At 44.0% G+C, this 27,678-nt stretch overlaps 1 protein-coding gene across 2 annotated transcripts in view; it reads right to left on the bottom strand.

The window, feature by feature from the left end:
- csul (protein arginine N-methyltransferase 5) overlaps positions 1–27,678 on the bottom strand; it is a 116,507-nt gene that overhangs the window by 1,383 nt on the left and 87,446 nt on the right. For both annotated transcript variants that reach the window (XM_070529551.1, XM_070529554.1), the window contains exons 11-16: positions 24,186–24,308; positions 12,614–12,789; positions 10,778–10,887; positions 9,843–9,936; positions 5,726–5,842; positions 2,312–2,376 (exon numbers count right to left, since the gene is read on the bottom strand). In XM_070529551.1, coding sequence (XP_070385652.1) covers positions 2,312–2,376; positions 5,726–5,842; positions 9,843–9,936; positions 10,778–10,887; positions 12,614–12,789; positions 24,186–24,308 — 685 coding nt within the window. The remainder of the gene's footprint in view (positions 1–2,311; positions 2,377–5,725; positions 5,843–9,842; positions 9,937–10,777; positions 10,888–12,613; positions 12,790–24,185; positions 24,309–27,678) is intronic.

Below are 27,678 nucleotides of genomic sequence, written 5' to 3'. Positions count from 1 at the left end.
CCAAGCCGAGCTTGACGGCCTGATCGCGGGCACTCTGGACGGCAGGGTGTGGTCGTTGAGTTCAGGGCTGCACAAGAGCGCAGCCCACCTATGCTCACTGAAGGAGGAGCCGATGGCTTCACACTCCCACAACACATGATTGAATGTTGCCATTAGCCCACAGGCAGAGCAGTCCACACTGGAATACCTTTCAGGGTATACTGCTTAAAGAACCGCACGGTTAGGATACACACGGGCTTGTAAAGTTCGAAGGGTCACTGCCCGCGCCCTGCATAGAGCAGGGTGCAGGAGGGGGAATACCCGTCTTGACAGATAGTAGTGCGTGGTGACCTCATTGAGCGTGAGCAAGGGTTCCCCGCGGGGCTGGGGGACTGCGGAGGCAACGCAGTCAGTGAGTCTTCGCATGGCCTCATACGAGCCCTCGTTATGGTTAGAGGAAGAGCCTTCAGTTGACCCCAAGTGAGCGGGAAGCCAAGTGAGAGAATGGGGAGAGACATTTTTGCTGCTTTGGAGAATGCAGAGGGCCTGAGGGGAGACCATCCCGGTTTGGTAGGCCTTAATCGCTGCTGAAATGACTAGCGTAACAGTTGACATGGGGCACAAAAGGGCAACAAGGACAAGCGCCTTGTGTCCACTTTTGCGCTAGTCACTTCAGCATGGAACACCAACTAGCCCTATCTCACACCCTACTTAATGGCTGCCTTGGAATTGCTATATATTGCCTTTCTGTGATGATCGAGCACAGCCTGCATGATTGCAACCTGTTCGGCTACCATGGGCTTTGAAGTGCATACCGTAGTGCAGCAAGTGAGCCTGGAATTGGAGTTGACGATGGAGATAGCGAATGCCTTTTGTTGGACCTATGCCACGGCATCCACGAAGCTTGCCTCAATGTGGCTGTTACGGACGTGCTCGAGTAAAGCTGTAACCTTGGCCTGATGTCTGCCGACGTTGTTTGCGGGGTGCATATTGCGGGGAATGCGGGCGACGTGCAGTTGGGACCTGCTGTCGCTGGGAATCCAAATGGCATTGAGGCACTGGTTGACAGGGTTGAGGCCCATCTCGTCGAGTATCTTGCGGCCCGCCGGGGTGCCGGATAGCCTGAGCAGCTGTGAACGCTTTGGCGCCTCGATTATTTCTTCGAGCGTGTTGTGGACTCCGAGCTTGAACAGGTTTTTGGTGCGACTGCTTGCAGGTAAGCCGAGGGCAAGCATGAAGACCTTTCTGATGAGTTCTCACATCTCCTCAAGGAATGTGGAAGGCCACAGTTTCACATGTCAATGTCACCAACTGTATGTCGCTGCCACGCTTCTCTTAGGCTATGTGTACATTTGGGAAGTGGCAGCAAGCGGGCGGAAAATATTTTCCATGCAGGTATATCCAAGATGTTCGCACTTGTTTTGCCACTGCTGCCGCTTTCGCCCACATCCATCTAGTCTATGTACGTTTGTCCTTATGATGGCACTCTTCATTGCACCATTTCAAGCGGTATGTTCATTAATTGATCCATCTGCCATTAAAAGCGATCATTTCGTGCAACCTCGCGTGTAGTCAGCAACTTTTGTCTGCCATGGAAGAGGAAGAAGAAATAGTTCTGATACTTTTAGCTAGTTGTTTCCTAGAAATGGACAGTAAACAACAGAAGAAGCGTACAACTCTGAAGTGGCATCGGTGGTGGTAGGTTCAACCAGCTTTGCAAAAACGCGAGAAATTCGGTCACTTTAATGCTTTGTTGCCGCACCTCTATCCCATGATGTTCAATATTATCGCGTGTAAGTAATGCTGACAGACATGTCCTTGTAAAGCCGGTGACTCTTATCATAGAGCACAGGGTCGTTCTCGATCGTGTCAATCAGCACAATGCCTCCTTTATAGTGAAGGAGGCATTAATCAGCATCACAGCTGACAGTTTTGGTGCCATGTTAAATTTCTTGACCATATGTTTACATGCTAGTGCAGCTTCCGGTGAAGCAGAATGATTTTCCGCTTCGCTGTGGCAAAAAAGTTGGTCTGAGACCAAACATGCTCGCCACCTAATTTTCCACCCATTTTGCTGCCAAGGCGGGCAAATTTTTAACGTTTCTGCCACTTCCGCCTGCCACTTCCGTGTGAATGTAGCCTTACTGTGGAAGTTAACGGCAGCTCACAAATCCAGCGTTCAAGTCGTACTGAAATGAAATGCATTGTGCTTAATCCATTTTGGCTGAAAGTTTACCAAAATTCGTAGTGCCCAGAAATCCAAATAAACTATGATTGTGTAACTGAGATTTGACTGAGCTGAGGGTTCTATCAGAAAATAAGGTCGTCCTACCTTTATAGGGAAAAATATAGGAAACCAGCTGAACATGCCAGGTGAGTGGGAGTTTGGACAGATGCCTGCAGTAGGAGTGAGAAAAAGAATCAGTTTATGCAACAACTGTTCTAAACTAATTAGCAAAGTAACTCTTGCATTACAAAATGTGACATTAAAAGCAAACAGCACATATGCACTACCACGAACAAATCAGTTGGCCACTACACCTAATCAATGGAGCATGGATGACTTGGCATGTCAAGCACAGCGGTAAGGTGAATCTATCACCCAAAAAATTCACTGTACAAACAAACTGGCACTTCTGGATCAGCAAAGAAAACTTGGGCAGTAGAACAGATGCATTACATTCCAAGGCACAGACCGTCGTATTGCTTTACCCAAAGCTGCAGTGCCTTTTATGTAAAAATGAAACAGTTTTTCTAGTAGCCGCACACAAAATAAAATGGTAAGCCTGTAAACCAATAAACATGGGACTTGCTGCATTTAATAAGAATAATTCAACCACCACAGCTTGAAACTGGGCTAGTTCGTGCAAGATCATGTCACAAAAGGACACTAAAGAGAAAAATAATTTTAACTGCAGTAGTCATAACCCTTCTACAATACCAAAGAAACCTCTTACCATGAGAATACTAGGCTTCATAAGCCAGAAAAGATGCAATAATGAAGTATGAGTAGTGCCGTCACCTCGAAGTTCTTGCACCAGCTCACAATGACGTGGATTTTTATGGCATATGCTCAGGCCTAGTTAAATTTTGATTGGCAAAGATGTACGGCACTATATTCTAAAAGAGCCAAAGGCTAAATTTGGCAAGTTTTGATAACTTTTACTGCTCTATTATGGCCCAAATGCAAAAAATAAAAAAGAAATACCTTGAAATCCACGTCGTACACTGACATTCCTGGTACTGGGGTTCTGGCACAAAATAAAAATTTGAAGCTTGACCTTCATTTTTTCTACTAATCTACCTGATACCATGAAATTAACAAAGATAGAGTTTTGAAAGGATGTTTTGAAAATTGGAAATCAAATTTCACAAACTGATTATGAGGCATGCATGCCTTAGTGCAGGACAATGAATCAATTTTGACCACCTGGGGTTCTTTAACATGTGCCCAATGCATGGTACACCGGTGTTTTTACATATTGCCCCCATCAAAATGTGACCACCATGGCTGGGATTTGATACCGCGACCTCGAGCTTAGCAGTATAACGCCAAAGCAGCTAAGTGACCATGGCAGATGAAAGGAAGTTTTATCAGTCTAACCTGATTTAGTGTTTCTCTTAAGTGTCTCTTTAAAGGGGAGCCCTAGGTTCTTTAAACGATAAAATATATCTAATAATTCACCAAATTTCTCACTGTGGAGTCGAGCACAATAGCCTTAAAGGGCTCCTCACCAGGCCCCATAGCAAATATTGGTTATATGCTGGAAGTTGTTATGTGTCCGCTAGGGAGCGTTGTGCCGCAAAAATGTTTCACATCGGCTCATTAATAGCCGAGATAGAAATATTTCAGTGCCGCGAACCCATGATTTCAGGAGGCGAGCTCCACTGCCAAACGAGACACTCTCTCCACTCATTCCGTCTATCCTCCGCAAGCGAAATTCTTTCCCTGCGTTCTCCCATACCAGGCCATGAGGATCGCATGACGCATATGTCATGGGCCCCATCTTCATTTTTTTTTCTCCTCGCTTTTTGTGTCACGGCCCACTTCTGCTGACGGCGTCGTGCACGAGCTGTTGTGATTGTCTCGTCTCGCACAGTGCACGATTTTGTGTGCTGTGCACGAGGACACCTGACCAATGGTATAATTCAGCGCTACACGAATACTGAGGCAGACACAAGAGGATCACAGAGCATGATCCCGCGCTGGAACACAGAAAAAAATGAAATAGTTTGAGTGTCTGTGCGCACGACTGCACGATGTGGGAACAAGCAGACGAAACGGAAGTACATCTCTCTTGCTGCGGTGCGAAGTAAAACAAAAATATGCAGACATTCGCTTTGTGTTTTATTATTTCTCTAAGCTTTAAGTCGTCTGTTCAAGCAACATATTACACAAATAACAGATGTTGTCTTGAATAATTTTTGAAGCCACGTGTCTCCATGATTGATGTCACACTGCGAACATGAGTATGTAGGCGCAGGAACACATGTATGTCACTGTCCGGCTTGGAGTGTGGTCGCCGCGAGGAAAAGGGAAAACAGCATTTGGATTGAAATTTCAGACCTTCCCGCGGAGCGTAGCGATGTAGTACTTTGTAAACACGATCGTTAGCGCACATTGTATGCTCTGCGCTTGTCAGCTCAAGATGGCCAGACCTGGTGAGGGGCCCTTTAAAAAGAGACTTACACGAGTCGAATTCATGCACAGTCTGACACTTAAAACGGTATTATTTTGGCAAAGCCCAGAAATTGTTTCACAGCTTCTAACACAGCCATCCAGGTGTTGTTTGAAAGAGTGACTCTCCGTTTTCAAATTCTCGCCATGAAAACCTCTGTTCACATATTCGCTGTACCGAAGAAAAGAAAGCACCAAGAATATGGAAAGTGTGCAATCATGCACATGACTTTGCAGCACCCTCCAATCGGCCAAACTGGCGGGTGTTGTCTGCTATGTCTGGCCAGGTGTGTCCACGGAACTCACAGGACACTGAATATTTACCAAGCCATGACTGGCAGCAGACAAGCACACTGTGATACCTGGATCAGCCCACAAGTTCGGTTAGCAGCACAAATACGAAAAGAAGAGAAAGAAGTCAGTGGCGGATGACTTCAAGAAACAACAAACATTGCTGAAATGCACCAAGGACGACCAAATGCCTGCGCCATATGACCAAGCTGTCAAGCCAACATGTCAATGCCATGTGATCACACCAATCATACGGTCATTTATTAGCAAAAGTGCGAAGTGCATGCATCTAATTTATTGTTGTTTCCGTGACACATAGCAGCACAGAAACTTGTCAATGCACCATTAAAATCCACAGGACACCCTTTGCTCGCCCGTCAGAGGCAGCATACTTGCATTTCATAAAAAACAGACGCCTGCAACTGGCCCATTAGCCCTCAAGGGACACTACCAGCGCTGAAACCCTCAATATGCAATACGTGAGAAATCCAATTACTAGAAGTATGTCATCTGGCAAATGAAAATGCTTCTGGCTAGTAAAATAAGAGATATATGGCTTTTTTTCCAATGAAAGCTGCAAGTGAAATCATTAACTGTAACTTACATGACATTAACTATTAGAAGTTACTAAGATCAATTTCAAACAGACTAATTCATCACTTTAAACCAGCCAACCCAAGCCATACGATCTCTTGCTGCATCACTTTGTGTTGTTCCACTACAAACAACTTGACAGCATTAGGTCACAAGCACAGTAAAGATGGAAAAATAGCTTACTCAGGACGACATCTTTGTACAACACTGTATCAAAGTATCCTGCAAATCCATGCAAGACATTGGTGTCCTTGATTTTAAAGCGCAGAAACTTGTACCTACTGTTGTCAACCACTTTTTCTGGAAAAGTAAAGAACAAGCAAGAATAAACTTGTCAGCACAAGAGGCTTACATTTGATTTCCACATGTATGGCCAAGTTTTTTTTCTTTTTTCTTTCATTTTATTGGTGTAAGTGACTAACGGTATTAAAGCTTAAGAGGAAGCTTTAACTCGAGTGCTTCTACCTAAATACATGTAAAAGGAGACTTTTTCTTGGCAACCAGTGCACCAACTTTGGCAAGGTTTGTTGCAGTTAAAAGAAAAACTTAAAATCTAGTGACTGTTCGTTTCGAATTGTTTATTTAGGTTGTCAATTTTTTATTAAAAATTCGCAAAAATAGAACATTTTCAGAAAACGAAACTATCAAGTTTGCAACTCTGTAACTCAGCAATGCAAAATGATATCACAAATCTGTGAATTGCATTTAATAGTACATCTAAGGAGGACAAAATTGATATGTTACACGTGAATCTAAAAAAATTTAGTAATATGAAAATAGAGCTTTTGCAGAACCATTGTACACAACATAACAACTTCATGTAATATATAAATTGATACATCAAATTTGTCCACTTTGAATGATCTAATAGATGCCGTTTAGAGAACCGCGATACCTGTTCTTGATGCAGAGCTATAAATTTCTAAACTTCGTGCTTCTATTTTTTTTCAGACTTGCAAATTTTTGAAGATCTTTTTAACAAAACCCAGGCCCCAAATCGAAATTCTGCTTCCACCAGTCACTAGAATTTCACTTCCTCTCTCAAATGCAACAATTTTCATTAAAATCGGTCCAGGGGTTATCTCTGAAAAATGTTTTTGCTTTTTACATGTATTTGAATAGGCCGCATCGGAGTTGGGCCCGAGCTAAAGCTTCCTCTTAACACAATTAGCAAGGTGCACAGCGTAAAAATAATAAGTAAGCTGGTCAACACAGACATACATATAGAACAGACAGAAAGCTATAGTATAAAAAATGAAGACAGAACTAAGTGCTGCATACAATGAATTAAAGGCCAACTGCAACAAAATTTTGGGCCACGTAAAAAACCTAGTTTCAGATAGTGTAGATTTAAAGCAGCCTTCGTGCAAAATTTTATGTTTAAAATATGGGTGGATGCTTTGTAGAAGGCCTGCACAAGTAGATGTTTTTTATACCAAAACTGAAAAAGCACACAGCCATTGCCACTTGCCAGAAGTGATGCATTACAGAATGTGCAGCTCCCCAACACGACCTCCGAGATTAAGTGCCCTCCGATCTCAGAGGCAGCAAACTGGGACTTGCTTCATTCTTCATGCTTGTGCTTTTTTTTTCTGTGTGTATGTGGTGAAATGTTATGACTGACTCAACTCAGATAACTCAGGAAAAGGGCTAAATGTTTAAGATGTAGCCTTGGTTACATCATCGTCATAACTTCAAAAGAACATGATACTACCTTAAATTAACAGTCCAACTCCTCCATAATAGAGCTGAAGCACCACATGTTTGTTTTCCATCCTCGTAATATTTGATTGATTCATTTCACAGCCACAATGCAAGGAGATCTAACAGCAGTCAATTAGAGTAACTTGCATATCATACACTACTATAATTATGGTTTCAATACCCTTGAACGTAACGACGACACACTTGCAAGGAAAAGAAAACACTGGTGCTAAAATTTGACCTTTATAAGAAACAAAGCAAAACGGTGTTTTCAATTCACTCGCTGCTAAGCGTTCACTGGAATAGATCAGTCACTTCTGCTGGAAAAGCGCACCCTTACAGCAGGGAACCTTTTCAGCTGCTGACGAGGCTGGACAGCAGGAGTGATAGGAGTTTTGCATATGATGCTTGTACAAGAGAATGTGCGAAAGCTTTGTTAATTTTTTGACACTGTTCTATACTTTGCCAGAATTGCATTTGGTGTATCTAAATTTGTTGTTGCACTAAATAGTGACGTGCTTCTCAGAGAGCATCGAATTTGATTATCTGCACTGTTGGGCTGAGCAAGTCTCATTAAGTCGATTAATGCGTGAATTGAACATATTAAAGACTGAACCACTATCCATCTACCTCGGTTATGCTATGTTAAGTTCATTTCCTTACCCTTGTGAAAAGACACCTTTCACACTAGCTCACACATCAGTGCAATATAGACATCGTTTGGCAGCCTACGTCAGTGTTTGGGAACATCAAACAAAGAAAGTCAACACACCAGCTTGCTTTAAACCTTGAAAAATATATACAGTTCAACCTTGATATACCGAAGTCAGTAAAATGGTCAATTTGCTTTGTTATATCAAAATTTTGTTCTATTGAAATTCAACCTTTTATGCAAATAAGTACAGTCGCCAATCAATTTTTCTTACACGGAAAGGGGCCGCAGAATTTCCCGAATTATCAGGCAATCGAAGAAAAGCAAATTTGAATGAGAAAACAGTTCATTTTGATAAATTTGGGAGGCGGCGATGAACAATACGATTTCAAACCACGTACATCGATGATATCTTCTCAGAGGTACAAATTAAGCAAAGTCAGCCACGCTTTCGCGTGCTGGCTTCGGCTGATAGCGGCTGATAGCGTCACCTGCACTGGGACTTGCCAGCAGCAGGGAGTGAATGTTTGTCTGCCTATCACTCCAACGGGTCACCAAAACTCGAGATTACGCAACCTCCAACACTGAACGCGTGGGAAGACAGCTTACATGGTGCCACGCTGTCTCGGCACACCTGCTCTTTGCACACGCAGTAGATTACCTATAAAGCAGGGTGCGCAGCTGCGTATGCGCTCGGCCGCGCTTACAGTAATGCGCAGTCATGGCTGAAACGGACGCCAGAAATCGTAACTTTCGCATCTGGGAGAACATCAAGATAGCCCCCATCCCCAGAAACACACACCCTGAACACTATGCCGGCTGTCGCCAAGCGCACACCAAGACTCTCCTGACAAAATACAACAACTTCCCGCTACACGCTACACAAATGCGATGTAGCAAACCCCAAAGAACAGCCATGATGGCCAGTGTCATCGACCATAACTTCCAAGAGGTGTTCTTTAGTACGGTAATGCACGAAAGACAGGACAATGTGAGGCGAGACAGGAAGAGCACAATATCATTATGAGGCACACCATAGTGGAGGACTCCAGATAAATTTAAACCCGCTGGGCTTCTCTAATGTGCGCCTAATACACGGCATACAGGCATTTTTGCCTTTTGCCAGAAAAAAAGCATAATTTGTACATGTCATTCTTAACTACATTTATTTGCTGATACATACAGTTGAACCTTGTTATAATGAAGTCACACTCAACACAAAAATATGTTCATTATCTCCAATATTTGTAATAAACATACTATATTCATGATAAGAATCTCAACCTATATTCGTGAGCAAAACTAGCCAAAGTACCAAGCTAACGGAGTTCCACCATTGTCCCCGCCCTTTTTCAGGCAGTGCTGGCACCAGCTGCACTGGTGTACATTGGGTGTGCATATTTGTGGTGAATAGACACACCAAAAACTGGTTGGTTGCCTGCAAAGCATTGGACGAGGACAATCTCTCTAGCAGTTCCGTTGAGGATGCAGCTTGTGGGATTTGACTAGAGCTTACGACAAATAAAGGTGCATTATGTTTGAAGTTTTTTTTTTTCTAAATAAATACAGGTTGACCTATTTTCAAGTCATTATCTTTTATTTCTCAGTGAACTCAATTTAGAGAGGTCAATCTATATTCATGTTCAATTCATTTTTGAGTAAATACGGTATATTCCTGCAAAAAAAATCTCATAACCACTTTTCATTGCACAAATTAATGTTAATTTGGCTTAGCACGACACAGTGATTTCGTCTGTTCAATTCACTTCAGAAGACTTCAAACACTAGGCACTGTATCACCAACCACATCGAAACATTAACAGCCCAAGTGTCATGAAATTATTTAGAAATAAAAAGAAAAGCACATATACAAGTACTGCAGTGTATCAGTATTGAAAGCAGGTTGCACACAATTCCACCCAAAAAAAAAGTGTGAACACAAACCTTTGTTTGGATGGACAAAAGTAAACAAGTGTTGATGTTCCGAAAGCTCAGTAACATTATGCAGACGCACCACATAAGGCACTTCGTAGGGAGTCTGTAAATAAAATCCATTGAAAAGAAAGCAGCATTTCTTTAATAAAGTTCTGCAACTCCTCAAAGGAAACCACAAGTCTACCATGCAGGTACAAATTAGCACCCCAAAAGGAAATCAATACCATGAAATACCGATGCATGCAAAAAGTTCATCTTAGTACTACACTTGTACACTAAAAAGAGTTCAAGGCTCCTTAACACTTTCAGCTCCACTGACATACCAATACATTCTACACTCTTTCCAGTCAAATGTGCGCTTAACACATAGTTGACCAACTCCAAGGTAGTTCCACTATCTGTTTTATAATTCTAGAAGCATATTTTCTTATCTCTCTGGATTTGCCTAATCTGGGTTTTGGGTTTTCAGTACACTGCAGAACGCACCCCTTCGTGCACATGGTTGCATTGCACAGAGTGCGCATCTGCAGGTGGAAGGGTGGATCCTGGACTTTGTTGACCACTACCGTGGCAATTCTCAAAATATTTGTGCCGTAGCGCAAAGTCACCACTTTTCCATGTTTCTGCAATCTGTCGTGTGTTTATAGAAGATTTCTTTTCTTTTCACCCAGACACTGCGGTGCTATTGCAGAAGCGTGCGCATCAGGACGAAACTAAGTAGGAGATAGAAAACGAAGATAGGAATGTGAGGACTATTTTAAGAGTACATTTGCCACTACCCGCATCATTTTTTTCCCCCTTCTGAATAACCGCAAATAAACCGTCATGTTCGTTTTATAATATTCGTGACAAAAACCTAACACTGAGGTGTGTGTCACCTCCAAAAAAAAACTCAGCACTCAAAGAGTTAAACAACAGGAGTCATAAGACGTGGTTTTGTTCACCAGAGGATGCTTGTCCTTCTCCCTTAGTGCTGCCACTTCTGTGTAGAGCTTGTAAGACTGTAGTGGTGACAGGTATGAGGAGTACTGGCAAGGAATGCTGATGCCATCATCTGATAAAGAAACAAAAAAGCTGAAGTGAAAAAATCGATTCAAGCAATCGACAAAATTATTCCCAGCAGTTTCTACGAGACGTACGTGTCTTGATCCATTGCTAGCTCATAACTGCAGAAAGTAGGAGATGAATCGGAATGTGCTAAAATTACTATACTGCGATAACCACTTTGCAAATTGTTTCAGTCATATGCAACACTGCATACTGAAAAAGTCGCAGTTTCGCCCAAAAGGTAAAGCATCGATTGCAATAGAAAATTAATAGACAGCTATACGAAGTAAGGATAATAGTTTTATCGGCCATATATATTTTGTAAACATCCGCTTACTAACTAAATTAACAAGCATGGTGTCATGCATCCACAAGCAAACACGAACGCATCTCACTCGATAACCACAGAAACTCGCTGTGAAAACAAATGCTGGAGTGAAGAAGCACGGCGGCAATGGCTAGTGAATTGATCTTCGAGCTGCCTCTCGCTTCAACGCGAACTAAGCGGCGAGAACATAGCACACACGAAGCTATCAGCCCTCATTGCACCTAGACTCTGTCCCCATCACAGATCGCTTTCAGTATAGGGCCCATGCACACGCACCATATGCAGCCACTGCTGGAGTAGAATGAGCCCCCCCCCTCGCTCTCGGTGCCATGTGCGCTTTGGAAGAGGGTGCACTGTGATGCCAAGTTTGCTGCTTACATAGACGGCTGAAAAATTACCATATTTAAAATTCTGGTGTCACTATGTTCACCACATTGTACTTTAATCATTTTCCAAAAGGTATCTCACAGTGCACGACTTGGTGTTAAGAGTAAAAATCTTGTCACTGAATGCATTTGTACGATATGAACTGGCATGCCGAGCAGTCTGGACGTCCTCAACCCTTAGCGCAGCATGCTTCGTCATGACTCACCGCTGCCCTAGCTTTGCAAGTATTCTCGTTATTTTCGTTTCTCTTTTTTCCTCTCCGATGGAGTCATAGCTGCTCGGCAAGCCAATGTATTATCGCTCAGAGAAAAAAAAAAAAATGAAAAGCATGGGGGTGTGCACATTGCCTGAATGGTGAAACCATTGCCATTTTTTTTTCTCGAGAGCATCGCTCCAGCCGCAGCTCATACTGAATGACATAGTACAGAACCCATAGTAGGATACAGCTTAAAAAAAACAGCAGTTGGCAACCAAGGCGCACGGAGGTTGTTACTCCACCAGCCAATCACAGAAGCAGACAAAATCATTGTCATGCGACAATTTCAACACGGCGTCATACTTGATATCTCCGAAGCGCCTGCTGTTCTTGAAGAGTCTTTTTATTGGCGGAAGCGATGAGGTGCGCGACATACATGGACGAAGTGTATGGAGTCTGAGCATTTCACTCTTCAAAAGTCTGTGGTACAGTTCATTTCGCTGCTGACACCGTTTTACTCATGAAACTTCAGTGCCAACTGAAGTGAAACTTGGCAATAAATAGTTGCAGCGAAGCAAGCATTTTGTTTCAGTTCAATAAAGAATTAGGCTTTAATAGACGAGTGAAATGTACAACATTACGTACTTATAATTTTATTTTTGTGGTTACCGCCTTATTTAGCTAACAGGGAAAGTTTGAAGTATGAACTATTTGCAGCCTCGTGAAGCAACAGTGGCTGGCGGTTATGAGGGCGTGGGCGGGACTTCACTGCAGACTGCAGAAGTGGAGAGAGAGAGAGAGAGAGAGGAAAAAACAAATCACCTTTCAAGAAACGCTGCGCACCATCCAAACACTCTGGAGAGAGCTCGTTGTCACCAAAGGAACCCAGCAGCTCAGAGACAAGAATGTCTGCTTTCTCAGGAGCCTCAAAATCACGCATGTCGCATGACACTACAGTCACTAGGTCCTTCCATAACTCGGCCTTCTGTGTAAGTAACCTGCATGCACACAAAGCAGGAGTCTTTTTCACTTCGTTAGTTTTTGACTAATTGAATTATGTTGAAAACTTCAGCTGAAACATAATTCCAAGTTTTAAGAGTTTTTAATGAAGCCCGTGAATACACGTTAAGTGCCTAGAGAGGCCAGTCATGCAACAATTCTGCGTGTATTCGCAGGCTTCTTTCATGCTCGGAAAAACACTTTTATGTAGCATGTAATGAGCAACAGAAAGCTGTATCAGGAGTTTTTCATGTTGCTCTACTATTTTCTTATTGACACTATTCATCTAATTAAAATATATGAGAAGTTGATTAATTAATTATGGCTAATCAGGTAGAATGAAAAAAATAATCTGAGTATCTCCAAGCGATGGCAAACAGCATTACCTTGGTTCTGTCCAGCCACGTGGCATTCACATATTTTTAAACTCTGGCTAAAGTTAGTTGGGACACCTTGTATATACTGCAACTGACGGTGGTCTGTAGCAGACCACCATCAGCTGCACTTCGCTCCTCGAAGAGACAGGACGCCCGTCAAGTGAGCTCCTTAACAACACTTTGCAAAGTGATGAATACGATTTAAATCATGGATATGGGACCTCAAACAGGTGCGATGCAATTTTTATGCATTTCTCTCACATTTACCGCTAAATTGCCACTGAATTCTTTAAAGTGTAACATTAGCAGTCGCTTTGCTAGCGCTATAGCTGCTTATAACTGATGCTTCACTGTACGAGTTTCAGAAAGCACACATACAGCAGAATAGCCTATTAACCCCCCCCAATTTAGTCATTCAGTGCACACTTTTATGCTGGTGGACATGGCTGACAGGAAAAGCTACCTGCATCAAGTGACCAGTCATTTTTCAAGGAAGCCTAATTTGCATTTTTTTTTGTGTGCGTGATAATTTTTACACTGCATGCACTTGTTCACTAAGCCAGTTTACTAGAAGATAGTACTCGAGCACAGCAGTGGTGCCAAACAAGTAGTGCAAATGGCAAAACATGTCAAACATACTCCCGCAGCAATGGTACATCTCTCACCTGCATTCTTTGCAGCTTTAGGAATATGGCCAGAAATAAGCAGTGATACCTTACTGTAAGATTTTCGTTCAACTTTTACGCAAATAAATACAGTCCCCGATGAATTTTAGAACACAGCTCTTAGGCACCTGTTCCTGCGGCGAGTGTTGGCAGCATAGGCGGCGCAGCTGAGCGAACGAGCACAGTGAAACATGAAAGAGCGAATGCGGATCGCGAGATTAAAGACGCGAGCCGCGAATGGCGGAGACCAATAAGAGCGGCCCTTCAGTGACGTGCGTGCTGGAAACTGGTGTCATGTGGACCTGCCCGACCGCTTGATACGTACTAATATCTGGTCTCAGCCAGTCCACTTTTTTCGTACTATCCTCTGCTCACGTCAACTCTCGCGCCTGTTTCAACTGTCATGGTTTGCAATTGTGTGGTAGTTTCTGGAAGCCACGCAACACCAGTGATTACAGTGGAACCTTAGAAGAGTCATGTATAAAAGCCATTACGCTTGACCCGCAGATCAGATTTTCGATGATCGCCAACTCTGCTACATGTCACTCTCAAATTATTTGTCTCAATATATCGCGAAATGAGAACACGTATAAAGCTGCGCTAAAATTTCGCATTAGGAAGTATCACAATCGTCGATGAAATTTTTTTTTTTTTGCACGAAAGGGGCCACAAAATTTTTCAAGTTATCAGGCAATCGGAAAAAGCAACTTTGAATGAGAAAAAATTCATTTTGTTGAATTGGAGAGTCAGTGACGAAAGATATGGTCGCATGCTACGTTGACAATATCTTCACGTTGACGATACGAAGCAAATCCAGCTACGCTTTCGTGTCCATTCCGTAACCGAGTCTGGGTGTTGCCCGCAGTGGGATGACCCTATCATGAAAAATGCCGGCAGCAGGGAGGGAATGTTTTGTCTGCATCTCGCTTCCCCGAGATTATGCAACCTCCAGTACTAAACGCACCGGAAGATAGTACACATGATGCGATGCCAACTCGGCATGCCCACTTTTTGTGAACATACAGCAGATTACCTCTAAAACAGGGCGCGCAGGTTGCATATATGCTCAGCCGTGCACTAGCTATGTGCAGCCCACGGTGTAAAAATAGTTTAGGTGAGAGGATGCTGCTGCTCTCCGCATCACAGGAAAGCTCTGCTTCTCAAGTGCCACAACAGATGGCGCTACCAATTTAGGCCCGGTAAGGCCCAGTCATGGTGTGGGCCAAGTAAACAAGCCAGCTTGGCCTCGCAATGATGCTGTTGCGAGGCCAAGGCTTGCCCCTGCAAGGCTTGCCCCGGTGGCCCGTTGTACGCAGTCAAGCATAGCTACTGTTATAACAGCGAGTTAATTTTGCACCACTCACGAGCAGCCCATCATGGCGGTAACGTCGTGCGTTGGCGAAAAGTGCGAAAGAAAATGAAGAGAATTCACAGGAAACACTTGCAATATCTTTGCCCTGAAAATGGCTAATAAGCTGTTATGGCTAATGGCTAATAAGCAAGCTTGTTCTGCTGTGTCTAACGTGCGTGTCTTTGGCAACTACAAATTCGATGCTCTCTGTCATGTATATTTTTGTATTCTAACTAAGATGCATACAACTTATAGTCTTGTTTATGAGAAGAATGCATACATTTGTGTGGATGACAATCAGGCGTTGACCTCATAAATGGCATTTATTTGCAAAACAAAAAAGTTACTTTGGTAAGAGTGACAGTGTACATCACACCACACAGACAAAAGAAAGGTTAGTCAAATATAGTACACATAAGCACTATATTACACATTGCACTCATCCCAGATAAAGGAAACCATACAAGTTTTGACAATTTATGCAAGTCTTGGTTTTTTTTTTTTACATGCTTGTTCTTTACCTGTTGGCACTACTCATGCATGTGCAGGCACACATATTAGAGTAAGAGCTTAGCAAGCATTTCTTCTTTATGAGCAGCACATGGAAATGTGACGAAGTTTTCTAGCACAGTATCAGTCGTGTGATCATGTACATCCCTTTCGAAAGCATGTTTTGTAAAGTGCTCTTTAGCCTTTTTAAAAAGAAGAAACAGGTGCACATTCGGATGCGTGACCCTTCCTCTCCTTTTACAGTTTATGAAGTCGGCTTCAGGTAGCTTTGAAATACCCTTCTGTCCAACCAGAGCCTCCTTACAAACTGTACAGGATGCTTGAGTGCCAAACTTTCATGACACAAATCCAGTGATGTAATACACAATGCAGTCAACAACTGCGGCATTTGAATAATCATGTTCAAACACGTCATCGCACTCCCAGGTTTCCTCACTGATGAAGCCATCCAGCTCCTGCTTGAGGTCATGCATTTTATCGGTGTGCTGGACAGATGCAGATTTAAACAGCTCTCTAAAGTCACTGAGGGTGAGAAAAGCAGATTGCTCTTTCTCAGAAGCGACACAGTTGCCAAACTATAGTGGCCTCAATAAAGAATGAAGAGAAAGCATGCAGTAAAGCGGCAGGAATGTTAGAAATGTGGGATGCTCATTTTGGTCACCTACGTGTCTTGCAATACCAAAAAAGCACTCCAAGGAGTCCTGATTCATTTTGGCTGACAGCACGTGCTTGAAATTGCACTCCTTCAGAAGGAACGCTGACAGTTCCTGAACAGACTTAAGGGTAACACGCAAGCCTTCAGCTGTAGATTGTGTTAAAAAAAAAAAGATCTTTGTGACTGTCGCTTCCTGCTTCCTGCTCCCAACTATCTAGCCACTTTGATGCAGACTAGAGAACATGGAAATCTTTACATCCAAGTGTGAAGCCTTCTGCGGGAAAGCGACGATTCAGAGCGTCCTGTCATAGATCTTCTTCTCATAACGAAATTAACCGACTGGTCAAAATACAGGGAGCTCCAACGGAACCTGGACACAGCAACGACTCCCGACAACATACAAGAATGGACAAAACTCATCCAGTCAACACACAAGGACACTACCAAAACCATAGAGCGTACGTCGGACGCCCCCGTGGTAGATTCCCACCTAGTAAACTTGTGGGACGAAAGACACAGATTAGTTAAACGGAAAAAGCAACGCCTTAACAAATGGCTACGTGCCCACATAACACTTCTGGCGGAGGAGGCGCAATGACACGCTGATGAATTAGCGAAAAACGAGTGGGCTACGCATCGTTCGTGGAATGCTTGACCCGGATAGCACATGCACGGAAAACAACAAACGACTCCAAATCATATCGGACAGTTTTCCAGGCACAGACGCGGAACTATTACAGAAACTGAAAGAACAATACATCGGACCACCACTAAACACAGACGCCCCAAACGAGACGCGACCATACCTTGGAAAGGCGAATTCCAAATTAGATGAACCTTTCACATATGCAGAAGTCTTTGAGGCAGCTCAAGCAGCCGCCAAAAACTCGGCTCCTGGCCCTGATGCCATCACAAACGCGATGCTTCGGAACCTGGACGCTAGAGTCCTGACTAAAATCACAGAAGTGTTCAACGGCGAGAGCTGGCTCAAAGGCCAATTGCCCCCGGAATGGAAACACGCTAAAATTATCATGATCCCCAAACCTAAAAAGACCCCCTCAATAGGCGCTCTGAGACCCATTTCTCTCACGTCCTGCCTGGGTAAACTGTACGAACGAGTAGTACAAACAAGACTGCAGCGGTACCTCGAAGAAATAAGATGGTTTCCAAACACCATGATAGGGTTCCGTACGGGGCTATCCTGTCAAGACGCATTCTTACTGATCAGAGAAGTTATAGCTAACATCGCCCGCGGAGAGGAAAGACTAGTGCTCGCACTAGACCTCAAGGGAGCATTTGATAACGTTTCGCACAAAACAATATTGGAGGAACTCGAATTGACGGGATGTGGAGAACGAACGTACAACTACGTGCGGGCTTTTCTCGCCAACCGCACCGCCACGATAGGAATCGGTCAACTCGCTTCCCAAAAGTTCAATATGCCCAGTAGAGGAACACCCCAAGGGGCAATAATCTCACCTTTGCTGTTCAATATAGCGATGTGTCGCCTGGCGCGACAGCTGGACCAAATCCCCGATTTGGGATACACACTGTACGCAGACGACATAACGCTATGGGCAGCAAGGGGCTCTCTGGGACAAAAAGAACAAGTGCTACCTACAACATGCAGCCGAGGAAGTAGACAAATTCTCGAGGAGTAGTGGCCTCAAATGTGCCCCCGAAAAATCGCAAGTCATTCGGGTACACTCGAGGGGCTACATATCCAACGGACCTGTCAACATCGTTGTGGAAGGACACACGGTCCAAGAAGTTAAGGCGATGTGTATCATGGGTTTCTGGCTCCAAAGTAGCGGAAACGCATCCCACACCATCAAAACATTGAAAACCACCGCAAATAACATTGCGCAAATGATCCGTTGTGTAACTTATAGGAAAGTGGGCATGCAAGAACACGACACGCTGAGGCTCGTCCAAGCACTAGTAATAAGCCGAGTCATGTACGGCCTGCCCTACCACTTCCTTAGTCGCGAGGAGGAAAGGCAGGTCGACATCATAATAAGATCAGCATATAAAGCGACCCTCGGACTACCCAAGGGGGCGCCCACAGATCGCCTACTAGCCTTAGCAGTACACAACACATTCGAAGAACTAAAACAAGCCACACTAATCTCCCAGAGGGAACGCTTGAGCTACTCTCACGCAGGACGGGCCCTACTGACAAGGGTACGCATTTCCCCACACCCACAATTTATCAGCGAACAGTTATTACCACTACCAACCTCCACACGAGCTCGAATAACAGTGGCACCCATACCCAAAAACATGCACCCTGAATACAATAAAGCAAGGCGAAAAGCACGTGTACAACATATTAGGACAATGTATGAAAATAATCCCACGTACAACACAATATACACAGACGCAGCCGCGTATTCGAACGTGCACTCGAACGCCAGTGATGCCCAAATGAACATCAGGAGGTATGCAATGGCAATCGTCGACACGAAAGCAAAGCAACAATTTACGGCTTTCGTTAGGGCAGGTACTCCCGCGGCTGCCGAAACTTTCGTCGTGGCAATGGCCCTCGCTCACGCAGAACGCACGCAGAAGAGCGTCACCATAATAACAGATTCACAAGAAGCATGTCGCCTTTTTCTCAAGGGCCACGTGACCAAAACATGTCACTCAATAATACCGACGAAATTCGCCCATCATCATCGGATCCTATGGTGTCCAGGCCATACAGGCCTTGAGGGGAACGAACTGGCCGATTCGCTAGCCCGAGGTATTATTAACCGGGCCGACTCAACTGGGACGGTCCCAGGTAGCCACTGTAATGACCCCAATCCAACGAATGCCCGGGAGATTCTCGCTCATCAGCGTGCAACCAAAAAAAAGTACCCTCCCCCTCACCCACAACTCAGTGGAGAGGAAGCCGCCAGCTGGCGCAAAATTCAGACTGGGGTATTCCCCCACCTTAAATTACAGAATGCCATGTTCCCCACTCGCTACAGGCCCGACTGCCCGTGGTGCGGAGGCATACCAACACTACAACACATTACATGGGATTGTAAATCACACCCGTTTGATAAAACACACCACACAATGGAGCAATGGGAGGCACAGCTAACCAGCTCAGACCTGGCGGGACAACAGTCCTTCATAAGACAGGTTAAGCTGGCGGCCGAGGCCAGCGGGGCCTTGGACTAAAGGGTCTCCGACCACTGCACGTAAATCGTTTGTCAATAAAGGTTTCTCTCTCTCTCTTCTCATAGAGATGATTCCTAATGCACTTGAATAAATTAGGTGTGTCTGCCACGACATACACTTTTCTTGAGGCATCTAGTGGATATTTAAAACCATTAACAACATGTCCTAGAGCGCCACTTACTCCGAGCTGCTTCCATATGGCGCTATTGGTAGATGCACCACCACAGACTACACCACCAACAAAAATTCCTGCCTGCTCTAAGTGCACAATGCACTGCAGCAACAGCTATGCAAGGACTGCCCCCTTTGTTGCTCCTTTTGAAGCAAACACTGCTACGGGTTGTAAATAACTGTCAGCAAAAGGTACAAAGGTGAACACTAGACCATGGTTTGCCAGCTCATTACTTTGCCCACCTTGGTCTCCATAGCCAACAAGACCAGCATATGTCATGGTCTTCGAGTTTACAGCTATCTCTTTCCTGACCTGTATCTCATCTAAAATCCCTCTGCACTGAAAGGGTGTGTGTCTTCCTTGCTAGTTTAATCCTGAGAGCTTTAAAAATATTCTCATCAAAACCACACTTAAGCCCAACCATGTTTATCTAATTTCTTATGGTGGTTGTGCATGGCAGGGACAATACGCTATTACTTCGCAAGAATGCATAAGTAGTGGGGCTCTTGATGTTCAGCAAGAGGCATGGGAGTAGGCAGTCACCTGTATAGCACCTATTATCCTTTGTTGTGCACTTAGCTATGGATATACATTCCTGCACAAGGAGCTGCATCGGTGGAATGTTAAGTGCTTGCAGTTTCTTTTTGACATCCTCCTCTTGCAATTTTATTATTTCATCTTTGCTGTCTTCAAGTTGTTTAGTTATCAGTCGGTTGTGCTTCAGTAGCTGTGCCCGTGACTTTTGCAAGGCAGCCCTTGCACGATGCAAGGCGTCAACCTTCTGCACCTCAGTGCAGTTGCCACTGTTTCGCTCAAGCAGCTTGCCGGTCGGCATGAATTGTGATAGTATCAGATAGGCTACTGCATGTACGACATATCTCCCCCAGGTAACAGCAGTGGCCATCTTTTATGCCTCCATTTAATCTGGCAGTCAACAAAAGCACATTCAGGGGCCACAGAAGGAAAGTCCTTTGTATTAGGTCCCCCGCTGAAGTGTATAATTTGTCAACGGTTTTTACAACATCCTCAACTTGGGATGTCGACAAAGCAAAATTATTAATGCCTAAAGCACTGCATTCAATCGGCTTGCCGAATATGTACACCTGCACAACTATGTCATTTTTCACATGCACAGACTTTCGTTTAAGAAGCACACATGCACCATCACTTGTGTGCAGCAGAGAGGCATCATGAAACACGACGTCACGGAACCGTTCCGCATCGATGCGATGCACTGCCCAGGATGGTGTCAGAAGGCACAGAGTTGTTGCTGTGTAGAACATTTCTTCGAATGGTGAAGTGCAGGGGTCACTTGCCCCGAAGACATCGCTTCTTTGAGGTGTTGCTGTTTCTGGCAGGATTTGAAGTTCGGTACCTCCACTGCTGGTCCCGCGTGTACATGTGAAGGGAGCTGCACGGCAAGCCTGCCGTCTTGACTGCTTGTGAATGCTTGACTGCTTTCTTTGACAAGTAACTCGGCACTCTTTCAAAAATAGTTAGCAGAGCAACCTTGACAAGTCCCACTCTCCTGTCGCCTGACATCAAAACACGGCCATCAATAGCTGCGGACCACATTTTCAGTATAAAGTGAGGAGCGAAATGCTTTCACAAACATGGTCTGTGCATTGCAGTACCCAATCTTTGTGAGGGATCGCCCGTCTCCATGCGTCAAGCCTGGCTTGGTCGTGCGGCAGCGTAAGAAGCGATAACTTCTCTTTACAGGACTTATAACTCGTGTTGCAGTACAGTACAAAGCACCTTCCCATCGCGCAGCACACCAGTACATTAAACAATGAAACAGATCAAAGTGCGAACACACATGTGCGCGATCACAAAAGCAGCAGGTGCAGCGGGGAGGACCAGTGTGGATGGAGGGTCTTTAGATGGAGCGGGCCCTAGTTTGGTGCGCCACCTCTTGAGGGGTCTCCAAACTGAACTTAATTGGTCTCTCCTCACGAAGCATCGCCTCGGCGCTGCTCTCTCACCTAACTTATTCTTACACCGTGGTGTAGCCACAGCCGTGCTACAAAAGAAGACACACATGTGCGCCAACCTGCCTTTCACTTCCCCCTCCGCCCCCCTACCTTCACGCCCGCTTGATCGCATTACTGTAAGCTTGCTCCCCACCACACCTTTCTCCTTGATTGTAGGAAAGACTGCACTCTTTAAGCCACCATCCTTCTCAGCTCACCCTTGCACTCTCTCACTCACACCCAAAGCATAAAGTGCATGGGACATGAAAGGATTTTATACGGAACATGATGCTGCTCCACTTCAGCAATCGTCCACTTGGTCGCACAGTGTGCAATTTGAGAGGTGCATTCCCAAGCAGGCGCTTGCAATTTAACTAAGGGTGTACAACTATTTTAAAGGTTGGAATATTATCGAATATTATATATTTATTATTCATATTCAATTCGAAAAATAGAAATTTGAAAATGTTAAAATATTCAGTTGTAAACTAACATACGAATCAAATCGAATACAGTGCTGGCTGTCCGGGAGCAAACACGGTTCTTAGCATTCGTTTCTTATCTAATCTAAGAATATTGGAGCAATTTTGTGTTGAACTTTGCAATGATTTCGTGCTGTTAGCGAAATTGTGCCTGTAAAGGACTCTTAGCCGCTAAACATCTACACTTCAGGGAAAGCCAGCCTCTCAGTAGCAAGGAGCACGGGTTTGTGAACGAGGGTGTGCTTTCTCTCTCTCTTTTTGTCTGTTTTCCGCAGTGCCACCCCCAATTCTGAGCTAATTGCTTGACAGCAAGTGCGATGAGTGACGACTGACGCAGGTTCAAATGCCTCCGATGTTACGGGCATTAGGTGCGGTATAATAAGGCACAGGCTGGCGAGGACAGCTAGTGGGAATTACTAAATTTTTCAAATTAACATAAGCCAAATACACAATGTTTTAGTATAACGGCTTACTGGCATAGTTTTTTACCACTGTCAATGTAACTGCAACATTCCAAAATGACAAATTAACCCAACTTGCTAATAAATGCATGTGCAATATGTACAATGCATGTGCGCAATTATTCAATATTCGAAGCCGAGTATTTGTATTCGATTCGTATTCGAAAATTTTGATATTTGCACACCCCTCAATTTAACCATTTGACGATCTAGGTATGCAGAAATTTAGTTATTGTCAGAGTATACCTTCATGGCGGCAGTAAAATTTCAGTACACTGAGATTGTGTATAAACACACTTCGTTATATTTAGGTTCAAAAATACTACATAGTGTTCTATGGACAAGTTATAAACAGTTAAATACTTTTTTATGTTGAGAATTTTATTAAACGGAAGTTTATTATATTGAGGTTTAACTGTATATTACAATATTAAGATGACTTGCCCTTAAATATAGGTGACTATTGGTAGTTGCATAATATCAACAGAAAGTGCAAAATTTCTTTTTTTTTCAAATGTCCTACAACTAAATTACAGTGCTTTCATTGGTACCACAATTTGCAAGTAAAATCATCTAGCACAATTTCGGTGCTGGGAGACCAGCTCTGGGCTGTCGGCGGCATCTCGCCGCCAACAAATGTGGTAACGGGCCACAAACCACTGCGAAACGCTTGTCGCAAATACTAGTATGTTCCTAAGGATGGTTATCAGTGATGAGTCGTGAGATCACATGTACGCATGGTCGACCAGCTGGCAACTACTCCGAGCACACATGCCAGCTTCGTTTGTGTGCTCGCATCTAGGTAAAAGCTGTGAACTACAGGAATCTGCATGTGTGAAAACTGAACTTGCGTATCCGATACAATCAGCGTGCCTTCCGGTGGATAATGAGCTCGATCTTCACACATGCTTCCCTGCTTTCCACATGCGCTGCTTTGCTGTTCCCTCTGTTCACATACCTCTAACAGTTTCGATCAGTCCGGTTGATCTGGCTAAACTTTGTATTGATAGATATCGCATGCCGAGAAATGCTGCGCACGTCAAGGCACCAACCATGGCCAGGTCATTCACCATAGGTACCAATTATTCGGGGAAAAAAAAAAATTGAATATTCAAGAAATAGAACAGCAGATATTCAATTTTCAAGTCAAATTATTCGAACGTTCACTATTCGATTCGAAATCGCATAGTCGAGTACTCGCATAATTCTACTAAAAAGACATGGACCCACAGCACCCACAGCATATGGCACACAGGACGGAAACTTATCGCACTAGGACTTTATACAGAACATGATGGCGACGACAACTGCAGTGAAAATTCGCCTGGAATGTCCATATATAACTGTGCAATAATATTATACTTTTCCCTGCCAAGAAAAGTTCCACAATTAATGTTCCAGCACATTCCAGTTTGATTTACACACAGCAACACCATAGGTAACCACTAGCAATGCTGCCTGTGTCCTCGTCCTTGAATTCTGCTACTACATCACATACATACTGGCTACACATGCTGGTGAAAACTACATTATATAACAAGTGCAAAGCACAAAGTACAAAAATTTTGTGACACTCACGTGATCACTGCATTTGGGTTCTTTTCAATTGCATAGAGACGAACTTTCTGGCTTGCCGACTCAGCTGCATTCAGCGCTGCTCTCACAAGAGGACCTCTTCCAGCACCGAGAACCATGAGGATGCTGTAGGCAGCATTCCAGATGTAAAAAAACTTTCTTCACACAGCACGAATTAAATCTTGATATAAGAAAGTAAAACAAAATTATCACTTTACTCTGTTACATCAAAATACCCTATATAATATTGTGTAATGGTTGCACTGCTAAATTTAAGCCTAAATACCCTGGGAACAAATTTACAAAAATTATCTGCGCAAACTTTCTTTCCCAAGCACATAGAGCTGCAGCCGTGTAGCATGCACTGTGCTATGTCTGCATGGTATCGACGCAAAGCACAAAAGCATGCCGATCACCTCTTCGGTGACACAGTTGATAATCTGTTACCAAGAAGCTTGCTAACCTAAGCACAGGCATCGTCACAAAATTCGTTCCTCGGCACCCCACAGCTTGTCGTCCTGTAATGTTATCCAGCAGCACTACTTTTCGTACAGTGGCTGCCGCTGCACGTCACCCTGAGCATGCGCATTGAGACACTTTAGTGCGCACCAAGGCTTTCCACACTTCGTGCATACGTTTGTGCAACAAGCTTTTGTCACCGCTGTGCTGCTTGAAAAATGCAAGGGTTTGTCAACTGCAACATTCTACTCACACTTCGCAGGAAAACCTCAGTATATTTTTGATCACTAACTTTACATGCAGCCTAACGTCAGCACATTGTGTAGAAGTGTATCAGTTTCATGCTAACTGTTTGTGCAGTTGCTTGTCAGAGAGAAGCTCACTGATTAAGGTTTGACTCTGTCACAAAATTTGTTTCCTGGAGCCCCATGGCGAGTCCTGGCATGCCTTATACTGTGCACATGCATTCACATAACACGTGCATGTTGATTTCAGTACACAGCACCTGGTGCTGTATGCTGCCCTGATTGCGTGCATCATACATAGAGTCCACTCCTTGTGTGTACTGTACACAGTACTGTAGGCATTGAGCTTTCGTCACTCCTACGGCAACTCCAACAAATGAGAGTACTATCAGAGTCGTTCCATGTTTTCTGGTCACGAAACTCCGCCGTCACGCTATGGGAGAGGTTCATATGCTGCCCAAACGTGCCGCGACGCGGCGCCACTGTGCCACAGAGGGCATCGTTAGCGTACCAAAATGCGTGCGCAGCGCGAGGCGAGCTGAGTGAACGGGTGCGTTCTGTGCATGTGCTGCGCTATTTTTCGAGTGCTGGGATCTTTCGTTGAAGTGGCGGGGTGGGACAACGATGCCGAACACGTGTTGCAAGTAACAGCTGAAGAAGTAGAATGGTGGTATCTCTAACAAGCCATTTAAAAAAATTGCTGTATTTGTGATGTGGCTACTTGTGTTCGTTCGAGAGTTGTTTAGCCATGTGTTATGAAATGCTTATGCTTTACACTTTCTTGTTTATAGAAACAATCGATGATGCATTCTGTATTTATTGCCATTCGTTTGCTAGTTTGTTTCCTGCCCCCCCAATGCATATCTATCATGTTTGATGTTATTTCTTTATGCTTAATGTATCAGTGTCACGCTTTTAACAAACTACTTGCATTGTGAATGGTGGACCATTCGTGACCGGACGCCTATGTGCTGTCTGTATTTCGCTCCGCTTATTTTACATGATGAATAAATGATCGTGCTTGTATGTTGCTTTTGCACCAACACATTTTATTTCTTTTCTTAATTGAATTATAAAGTTTTCTTTTCATTTTTCGACCATGGTAAGAATATCAGGACCGGTGATTGCAGCATTTTAACATATTGTAAATAGTTGCGCATTAGGAATCAAAGTATCCTAGTCTCGTCGTTTGTGCGTCGAAACCACGAGCAGCGTGAATAAGTGCTAGGCTTACTGACGCTTCTAAACGACTGCTTGCTAAGGCAATTGCCTAATTACAATACAGCTAGTTTCAACTGTGCAGGTCCTAACACTTCACATTCGCCTTAATCCGTTGGTAAAAGCCGCACCGAAGACATTTAGTAGCGAAGTTTGTCTTGCATTAATCCTACCTAAATCTCATACAGAAATGGCATCACTTTGCAGAGAAATCTTAAGCGCACGGAGCAGCTCAATTTCTTTTTCTTTGTCATTAAGTATTCTACAGTAGCAGTCCTTTGCAATAACAATTTCATTCTTTGGATCTCCTTATAAGATACTGCCCACAGTCAGAGTCCTTCTCTGCCACAGTTTAACAGAAAGTGAACAGCTGTGCTCGGCGAACAATCTGGCGCTATGCGCAGCGGAGAGTTGGCGCTTACTTACGGGTAAGCGGGGGTGCAACAGCCCATATGTCTGCATCTGGTGATAAGTGGGACCACTGGCGCTTTGTTGCCAATGCGCGGTGTTTCATTTCAGGCAAATATTAAAAAGCGGAGCCCACCGAAGTGTTGAGGCGAACGGCGATGATGAAGAAATCTGGACCGAGACCGCCCGGCCGTGTACAGCGGACGCATTTCGACGGGGGCGAAATGCAAAACACCCGTTTATTTAAATTTAGGTGCATTTTAAAGGATCCCAGGAGGTCAGAATTAATGCTGAGTCCCCCACTATGGCGTGCCTCCTAATCGTGTAGTGGTTTTGGCTCTTAAAATGCCAGATTTCTTTCTTTTTTTTTTTTGGTCTGAGACCGCCGCAAGTTCCATGTTATGAGCGGCTTCTTTTTCTTCCCGAGCGCTCATGTCATGGCAGAAGACGCGCTCAGGCAGTAATTTAAGCATATTCAATGTTAAAAATAGTTGCGTGAAACTAAAGCGACGGTTGAAGAAGTTAAGAAAGCTAGAATACCGAGGCTGCCCCACACAACAACCACAGCGGTAGCGGCGTTCGCATGCCCTCTCATGCACGCTTGCACCTCTAGCGGCGGGCGCTGGCTCTATATGAAACTGAGGTGGCAGTTTCGTGACCAGAAAAAAAATGGAGGGACTCTGGTACTATCAACGAAGGCGTTTTGTTCACATTTTATGTGAAAATCCCAGCAGCTTTTACACTGCGGCACCTTACATGCAACACAATGTCAAAGGACTTCACCTAGTACTAACAACAATCAAAATCATGGGTGAACACACTTTGTTACAGCGTGGATAAAAATAAATGGCTTTGTATGAACATAAGTTACGAAAAGTTCAACTATTCATTACATGAAGCATTTCGCTGCACTCAAGTTCATACGTTGAGGTCTACCTGCACTACAACGACCCACAGAAGCAGTCCTCATATTGGGCTTTTAAAACGCCATTGATTACCCTATATAGTAATCCATATACATGATTGAAGGCACACTGCTTTTGTAGATTTTTACACCATATCCTCTTACATGGTGAACACACAAGCTGCCACGTGGAAAATTGACATGCAACATGGGGCTCGAAGAACTAATGAGCTCAGCTATACCAAGCAATCTGGTCCCTGAG

This window comes from Dermacentor albipictus, chromosome 1 (assembly GCF_038994185.2).
Source record: "Dermacentor albipictus isolate Rhodes 1998 colony chromosome 1, USDA_Dalb.pri_finalv2, whole genome shotgun sequence".
In the NCBI taxonomy this organism is placed as follows: domain Eukaryota; kingdom Metazoa; phylum Arthropoda; class Arachnida; order Ixodida; family Ixodidae; genus Dermacentor; species Dermacentor albipictus.
This window is presented reverse-complemented; position numbering and strand designations above follow the sequence as displayed.